This window comes from Leiobunum rupestre, chromosome 10 (genome assembly GCF_980474605.1).
Source record: "Leiobunum rupestre chromosome 10, qqLeiRupe1.1.hap1, whole genome shotgun sequence".
Lineage (NCBI taxonomy): Eukaryota > Metazoa > Arthropoda > Arachnida > Opiliones > Sclerosomatidae > Leiobunum > Leiobunum rupestre.
The window spans coordinates 7,988,285-7,996,572 of NC_143393.1; the positions used below are offsets into that span (position 1 = coordinate 7,988,285).

At 35.9% G+C, this 8,288-nt stretch overlaps 2 protein-coding genes across 3 annotated transcripts; both read right to left on the reverse strand.

Annotated features, from left to right (window-relative positions):
- LOC149923538 (centromere protein S-like) lies at window positions 1–837 on the reverse strand. 2 transcript variants are annotated; one of them, XM_090160052.1, is made up of 4 exons: window positions 678–837; window positions 392–549; window positions 199–265; window positions 1–138 (listed from the first exon to the last, which is right to left on the reverse strand). In XM_090160052.1, the coding sequence occupies exons 1-4, from the start codon at window positions 717–719 to the stop codon at window positions 52–54; spliced, it is 354 nt and encodes a 117-aa protein (XP_090016178.1). In that variant the 5' UTR covers window positions 720–837; the 3' UTR covers window positions 1–51. The 2 variants fall into 2 exon arrangements, with proteins under 2 accessions (XP_090016178.1, XP_090016179.1); XM_090160053.1 differs by having other exon boundaries at window positions 1–155.
- Window positions 838–863: 26 nt separating this feature from the next.
- On the reverse strand, window positions 864–2,267 carry Scox (Synthesis of cytochrome c oxidase). The gene is made up of 7 exons (XM_090160051.1): window positions 2,102–2,267; window positions 1,898–2,025; window positions 1,739–1,829; window positions 1,476–1,673; window positions 1,325–1,411; window positions 1,153–1,268; window positions 864–1,088 (listed from the first exon to the last, which is right to left on the reverse strand). Exons 1-7 carry the CDS (start codon window positions 2,190–2,192, stop codon window positions 945–947), a joined length of 855 nt encoding a protein of 284 aa, XP_090016177.1. The 5' UTR covers window positions 2,193–2,267; the 3' UTR covers window positions 864–944.
- Window positions 2,268–8,288: the final 6,021 nt, after the last annotated feature.

Consider the following 8,288-nt stretch of genomic DNA (forward strand, 5'->3'; position numbering starts at 1 on the left):
TTAAAATATACAAAAAGTTTTATTTTATAATAAGTTCAAAAAACACATTTTCTATTTTTTGGCTGGTGGCTTTGTTCTTCTCTTCCAACCTTCTTTGTCAGTTGCTAACTTATCAGCTTTACGGCTAATGTATTTATGCTTCAAAAGAAAAATGACTATTTAAAAATGAAACAAACAAACAGCTCTAAATTGTCATACCAACTGTTCACTTTTTCGAACCATTAGTTTTACATCATCTGGTTTAATAGTAGTTCTTTTGGCATGCCTTTCAAAAACAATGCTTAACTGAATAAAGGAGGGGATTTGTTTTTTTTTGTTTTTTTTAAGCAGTTTATTACTACAGTGGGCAACACAAACTTTCATTGAAAAAGCTTAATGAAAACAAACATACCCTGCAAAAGCTTCAAGGGAATCTGCCATCAAACCAATCTGCTTGTAAGTAAGTTCCGAAAGGGTTCCAACAAATTGCTTAGTAAATTTTACATTGTTTTCATTAGCTACAGAATCACATGTTGTCCCAACTGCATAATGAATGGCAGTTTTCAATCTCTGAAATTATACATTTACTCAGGAAAACAATTTTCATGGAGATTAAGATCAAGTGGATTTTTTTTTTAGAAGAAACTTATGGTGTCGGTCAAAGGCCTTAGACACCAAAAGAACAAGTGGACTTGTACCTTAATTCTAACAGTTTCATCATCTTCGTCTGAATCACACATTTTCTAGTTTATTTTCACTTGAAAAAAATGATAGGACTATCAATAAAACCAACTACACCGAAAATCTTTTGAAATTAAAAGAAACAAGCAGACGACGTAGCTTTCGCGGACAAAAATAAAATTTAGCTGCCATCTGGTGTACGACTGACGCACTCACTATACGCAAGTTTATTTTAAAAATTTATTACTTTTACACAGAGTTCACTAAATTCAACATTATTTAACTTAAAACCAAGAGTTCCTTGCATTGTATTTTCCTACGCTAAACAACACACCATTCGCAATTTCTTCTGCGGTCTTATTTTGACCGTAGTAATCAACAAAATCACCTTCTGGATTTATTAGATAGATAATTATGGTGTGATCAACCTTAAAATAAAATATAATGTAGATAAAATATATTAAATTTTTTTTTAATATCTTTAATACTAACAATGTAGTCTGCTTGAGAATCTTTTGGGCCAGCGCTGTAATAGACCCTAAAAGCCCGCGTAGCTTGATTGATTTGCTCTTTGGATCCAGTTAAACCAATGAGTTTAGGAGAAAACTCTACAGAATGTTGGTTTTTTTTAACTGTACTATTAATGGATTATTTGACAAATTACCTTTAATGTAAGCAGCTACAGCTGGTACTGTGTCTCTGTCAGGGTCCACAGTTATAAATAAAGGCTGGATATCCACTGTCTTCTCAGCTAATTGTTAAATCAGCACTATGAATTAACATTTTCTGCCTGACTTAAATATAGAGTTAATTACCTAAAATATCAGTTGCTTTCACCATCTTCTCCATTTCATCTGGGCAAATATCAGGGCAATGGGTGAAACCAAAGTAAAGCAAGAGCCATTTTCCAAGAAAGTCATCACTTTTCGAAGCTTTCCCATTATGATCAACTAAGTCAAACCTTCCACCAATTTTGGCTTTACCTAGAGCTTTTCTTCGTTCTAAATCAATTTCTATGAGGAAATCCATGAGAGATAAGGACGCAGTTCATAATCTATCTAAATTTTCATTAAGAAACCTTTTTGTTTCTGTTTTTTCGTGTATATCATTCCTAATAAAAATGTTCCTCCAATTGCAAATGTAATTCCAAGAGATTTCCATGTAATAGGCTTAAAAAACAATGAAAATGTATGTATAACATATTACACCACTAATGTAATATGGGCAGTTTTCATACTCCTTTGCCCTTTCCATAGGCTGTCTTTTTCGGTAAAGGTGCACTTGGATTTGGATTTTGAGGCGTGGTATACCTTCTAATAGTCATAATTGAATGTAAATTGCGTTCTGATTTAACACAAGATAACGCTGTCAAAAATAAAAGTTATTAATTTTCACCAGTAAATACACCATAAGCCTTGGTTAAAACATATTAAAAAATTACATTTCACGTGAATAATTCCTAGATACTTTATTTCCGATGAAAATATTAGGCGTTTAAAAGAGCTTAACATCATGTTTTGTAGTAAATTCATTTGGACAATGAAAAATTTACCATATAGAACCTTTTTTTACTAACGATCTGGCTTTAATCGGAACTTCGGAATGTAATACTGATGGGGGATCATGGGGTAGTAAAAGTTAGTCTGCTAAAAGTTTATTGGTAAATACATAGAAAAGTTAGTAGAGGAGGTGAAACTCTAGATTTGACAAAACTGCTCTGCCGTGCAAAGCACAAAAGCATTAACGACCAAATTTTCGATTTACAGATTTTGGTTTTATTTCTCCTTATTTTATGCGTTAAATTCAATTTTGAACTAATTTTCGAATTTAAAATTTTGGTTCTTAGAGAAATGACTTGTTGCAAAACGCATTATTTTACGTTTTTGCATTATTTTCAAACCAAAAACGCATTAATGTGTTTATTTTCTTTAAAAGTCAAATCAAAACGCATTTTTTCCGCGTTTTAAGACATGGTTTTAATGATGTTTCTGAAATATCGTTTGGCCTGTAAATTGTTTAGTACCAGAATATAATTTGAGTTGAAAAATCCAAGTCTACTATATAAACTTGAAAGAAGTAAGTTGGGGTATCTTAAGGCAAAGAAAGTTTAAATTTCGCGGGTTTTATCCATATTTTGGTTTTGGTCGTTAATGCTTTTGTGCTTTGAACGGCAGTGCTTTAAAAAGTATTTCAAGGTACTAAGCCAACTTGCTAAGGCTAGGGATTGGCGCGGAGTACTTCTTGTTAATATATATTTTACTAACATTACCAGGAGTTAATACTTAATAGGCATTATCTTAGTAGCGCAGCCAGATTTTGTTTGGGGGCACCCAACCCTTTAATTACGCTTCAGCCTAAAGTACCCTGAGATATAAATCGGCCAAAACAGCTATTCCTCTTCTATATTTTCTATGGTACTTGGCGCCCCATTCTTTAAAAAATAACAAAATAATAGAACTAAGCTAATGAGGATTCTCAGGTGGTCTTTATCCGCTATAAAAATCCTATTTTTAGCAATGCAATTGTATTTTTTCAAAGATCTCTCCAGTAATTTATTTTTATTTGTATTCCTTTATTTCAGGAGGTTGAAACACGACGCTGTACTCAGATCAGAAATGTCTATCTGAAAAAATACTGATTGTCTATGATCCAACTCTAGGCGGTTAAACATTTTAATGCTATAAATTTGAACTGCTATTTAGCAGCCGACAGTTTCTAGAATTTCGTTGCGGAAGAATAGATGCTTCAATAAAATATGTTCAAGGAAATTGCCTAGAAGTAATATTTCCGAGAGCGAGGACCTGCAAGCTACTGTGTATATAGTGCTTGTTGAAATAATGGAATCAAGGGATCAAGTGTTTCATTTTGGACATATTAAGGCTTAGCAAAAATACGACGTACTGTTTACTGGTTAAAGGTTTCCATTATTTCAAGAGACACTGCTCTCTGGTCATATGTTGGGACTCGGGAGACACTCATTATTCGTGTTGCAGCTGCTCGTCGGATGAAAGCACTGTATATGTTACGTAAATCTTTTTCACACTTTAGTGTCAACTCCTTTAGAATTCTTTATAGATGAAACCTCTTATGCATAGACAAAACACTTTACTTCAGACAATTTGCCTCTTTTTTTTCGATAATTCTGAAAAGAAGCACCTGGTTGTAGGTTGTAGGTTGTAGTTACGTTGACTTACTGATAGCGCCTCATTGCAGGTAAGTAAAATATTTACTTACGGGTCAAGTAACGTTAACAGAGGGAAATTGATGGGGTTCGTCTTGATCACGCCTCTGAATTTACATATCTTGGCGTCACTTTATCCGCTACGCTTTCCTGGGATGTACACATCTCGCGAATAGCTCACCCTGCTCAAGACTTCCTCCTTCGTCATCTCTCTGGTTGCTCATTCCCGACCTATAATCCTCCGCGGCTAAAACCTTTTGTTCTGCCGATCTTGGAGTACTGTTCTGTTTGTAACCTCGGTAGGCAACATCTGTTATGTAATTAGTATAACCAGAGTTATTCAGCACGTTAACTCGCCAGCTATAACATCGCGTCATGTAGCGATCAACCTTCGCAATCGCGTGGATCGAGTTGAGGAAAGACCTTCGTAACTTCGTTTTCCCTTTCATGAAAACCTCGGTTCTTAAGAACTCTTTTGTACCTTCATCCGTGAAAGAATGGAACTTACTACCTAATGATCCTAATCACGTCAAGTATCTACCACTTGTTGTGGGAATAGGCCTTTCTATAAAATAAGCTACGTTTGCTGAACTTTTTTTCATGTAGCTCATTCAACACGAAATACGTTCAGTTCAGTTTAATATGCTTTAAAACAAGGTGCCTCGTCGAATTTACTCTTATGTCGAGGGCGTTTCGTAGTAAAATGTCATCGATACGTCACCCGTGACGCAGCAGCAACAACAAAACAAGAAAGCCAATGTTACTTTATAAAAAGGCCTATTGAAGCTGCATATAGGACTTGATTATTATTAGCTTTCATAATAATTGTCTTGTATATAATAATAATAATTTTTATTTGCATGATCAATTATTTACATAGCACTGGAGTAATATTCGGCTAAGTCAATATTAGGTGGTTTTTTTTCGCTTGTCCGGGGACAAAAAGTGTAAACTTTTTACCCTAAGACGTTTTATTCGCCTGTTCTCGGGTTAAGATTTACCCTGTCCCGAATTTTGTTCGCTTGTTCCGAAGTATTAGGGTTACACTTTTTACTCCTCCTCGAAAGGAGGTGTAGAGGGAGTAATCTAGTTTTGTCGTCTGCTTAAATTTCATTGCACGAAAATATGACGGGAATCTTTTTGTAAATAACCTTTAACCTTTAACTACTCCCTTCCTACTCCAACTCGTTTTTTTCGTCAAGACAGAATTGAAGTAAAATGACGTCATATGGCTACACTTTTTAACCTTCTCAAAAAACCCAGAACAGGCGAAAAAAAAACACCTATTGACTTTTGAGCCGCAACAAAAGCAGAATAAAATCATTATTTATTGGTATTGGTTTACCATCAAAAAATGTATTTATTTATGTATTTAGCGAGGTTATCTACAAAGCCGCATGGCCGACTTAAGCGTAGACATACAGAATCGCGGGATTGACAATGAACAAAATTTATAAAAATATTATTTTCTTCGCGCATACATAAAAAAAATACTTAGTCATAAACACTGGAAAAATAACATATTGGTGTGATTTATAATTGACTTTTTATTTAAAAAATTTTATCCCCTAAAATATAATCCCGAGCAAGCCGTTTGCAATTATATAAGTTTAGGAAGTTCAGACAAACCCTAAACCCATTGTAAAAAATTGAGTTTCATTTAAAGGAAAAGTCCATGTTGGGTAAAACTTGGGTCTATTTGAAAGATCGTGTTTAAATATACTCAAAAATATCAGTCGTAAAATTGTATCTTTTTTTAATGACGAGAAATTAATTTTTAAACGAGCGAAATTTACCGCCAAGCGAGCTGCCATTTTTTTTCGCCTTCCCTCCGCAGGGGCTCAACGTGTCCGTCGATAGTCTCGACATATTCATTTTCCCTGAGTATAAATAAATACATTCTTGGTTTAACGAGTTAAGTTTTTTGAAAATTGGAGCGTTATCAATTATACGAAGTTCTTTCTTTTGAAGCGTAGCCAGCCTTGCGTTTTAATTAACTTTAAAACTTTTAAGACTTTAGAGGATGGCAAGAAAGATTTATGGGTGTCGCCCGAAGCTCGCATAATCACACCTCCTAAAATAGAATAACCATGCTTCTACCCTTAAAAAATGTGGCGCCATCTCGTATAATATTTTTAAACTAGATATAGAAAAAAAAAGAGGATGAATTTTGATTCATGTAGAACCTTTCAGCAGTTTTACAAAGATAATTTTGACGACTTTCCTACATTCAATTTAAAACTCTTCAGTCTTCACCAACTTAGGTAAATCGGTTCTTGACCGTGTGCGTAAAGTATTTTATGATTAGGAATAATTTTCGAAAAAAATACTAACCTCACTAAGGATTATTGAATTATACCAAAGAAATCACCGAGTTCCTTACATTGCCGCCGGAGAGCACGTTTCGTAATCTTTGCGCCAGTGGCGTAGCTAAGGTCTCCGGGGCCCCTATAATCAGTGGCGTTAATTAGGGACGAGAGGAGACCCCCTCCATTATGGGGGCCCCTTGAAGCCAGTGCCCCTCCCGCATTGCGGGGTCATTATTTACGCCACTGCTTAGCGCTACGTCAATCCCAATCCTTTCCTTGAGGGCTTAATACGTAAATAGTTTACCAATCTGTCCATGGTATTAATTTGCAAAAAGGGCTCTTTAAAACATTGTGGTACCTAGGAGCAACAAACACAACACCCCACAAAAGGAGAACGCAACCCGTCAAAAGTCGTGGATTTTCTTGTGTATGTTTTTCATTGGCTAGACGCTTTAGCGCCTGCTGCCGTCGGAAGGGGAAAATTCGGAAATTGTCTCCCCCCCCCCCGCCCGTAAAACGTTCATCGTAAAGGCTCGTGACGCTCGTCCAATGAAATTTGTACACAACCCTTCGTTAGCGTGTTTAAAGGCTAGTTGCGTTCTCCTTGTGTTTGTTGCTCCTCGGTGGTACGTTTTTGTAGTAGTCGTAAATCGATCGTCGTACAATTAAACTCCGCATCGCGAGTTCTTAAGAATAAGAAGCGACGTGAAACTTAAAGCTGTGCGAGTACTCGAACATCATCGCGGGTTCTTAAAGGGCAACGCAAGTGACCATGCAGGGCGGTAAATTATCTTATAGATAAAAAGAACGACTGCGCATGCGCTATCTGCCATAGCCTTTCCCTCTGTAAAAAAAGCAGAACTATATTTGCCGAATTTATTTTGTATAAATGCGCCTCTCGCGGTTTTTCCGCAAAATCCATGCATTCTTTAGTCGCGAAAATGGCCGAGGAAAGTGAAGTCTCCGTGCTTACCGACAAATCGGATCCTAAACTTCTACAAAATAAATGTAATAAAAAAAGATAAATATTCTGTCGGGGTATAATGATAGGGAAATTGTTAAGGGAGACGGGATATAGGAGTGTGTGTGGTGTTGAATTTTCTTAATCCAATGTGAGGCTAGCGGCAGAGATTTACCGCGTCCAAGGCCTAATGTTTCAACTTCCATTATTAAAAATATTCAATTCACAAATAATTTTATTCCAAAACATTGTTAAATCGAAAATATCAAAGTCCAACTCTCGGAAACTAACCCAGTTCTTTTCTCCATAATAAATAAATTAAGCTAGGCCTAAATTCCTGGGTTCGTTGATTGCGAGCTAACTCAGCGAAGAAAATCGAAAAGTTCACGAATGAGAGCGAAATTGCGCCACGTGGCTACACCAAGGAGAATAAGGCTTTCGCGATGTATAAAATCATCCTTGGAAAACCTACTTACGGCTTGTTGAAGAAAACATAGTCCCCCCCCCCCCTGCATGACCACTTGCGTTGCCCTTTAAGAATAAGAAGTGACGGAGTAATTATCATCCCCGGAATTGGCGAATAAAACGTTTTAGGGTAAAGAGATCCCTAAACATTAAATATTTTCGCTTAAAAACAAAATAAGTTCGATAATCCGCTTGAATACATTTTCAATTTCAAAAATTCACTCAGAATTTGTTTTTAGTTTTCTATATCCAGGAACGTCATTTGGGTAACACGAAGAGTAACCCGGAAAATCGCCGATGGTCAGGTCCACCGGCAGCAAAGGCTTATTTAAAATTGATGTGTTTTCAAAAGTGTAAATAACGCTTACTTTTGGAAAATAATGATGAATTATGGAATCGGAAGATAAAAATAACTATTATTTTACGTCTTTTCTCGAAGCCTAGGCTTAGGGTTTCTGTTATTATTGTATTCGATAATTATTAACTGAACTGTGAAAAGCTAACAGCTAATCTCTGGTTAGGAAAACAGTAGTAACTTTAAATCCTTTAAGTATAAACAAAGATTCTTTAATGGAAATACTCAGTTACAAACATTTTACGAGCTAGACCTGGCCCGTGACCTGGCTCTCAGTTCTGGAATCTTTTTTTTTTTTTTTTTTTATTCGATTGTGACGTGTGGGACAATTCAGTCCTCTCGTCCATTTGATTAATC

What these genes read in the sequence shown, in the direction of transcription:
- LOC149923538 (XM_090160052.1), bottom strand. Translation starts at nt 719, where the DNA reads ATGTGTGATTCAGACGAAGATGATGAAACTGTTAGAATTAAG. An exon ending in ATGAAACTGTTAGAATTAAG is followed by an intron (nt 550 to 677) that starts GTACAAGTCCAC and finishes GTATAATTTCAG; the next exon opens with AGATTGAAAACTGCCATTCA. An exon ending in TTCGAAAAAGTGAACAGTTG is followed by an intron (nt 139 to 198) that starts GTATGACAATTT and finishes TTTCTTTTGAAG; the next exon opens with CATAAATACATTAGCCGTAA.
- Scox (XM_090160051.1), bottom strand. Translation starts at nt 2,192, where the DNA reads ATGAATTTACTACAAAACATGATGTTAAGCTCTTTTAAACGCCTAATA. An exon ending in AGGAATTATTCACGTGAAAT is followed by an intron (nt 2,026 to 2,101) that starts GTAATTTTTTAA and finishes TATTTTTGACAG; the next exon opens with CGTTATCTTGTGTTAAATCA. An exon ending in GAAAGCAACTGATATTTTAG is followed by an intron (nt 1,412 to 1,475) that starts GTAATTAACTCT and finishes TTTAACAATTAG; the next exon opens with CTGAGAAGACAGTGGATATC.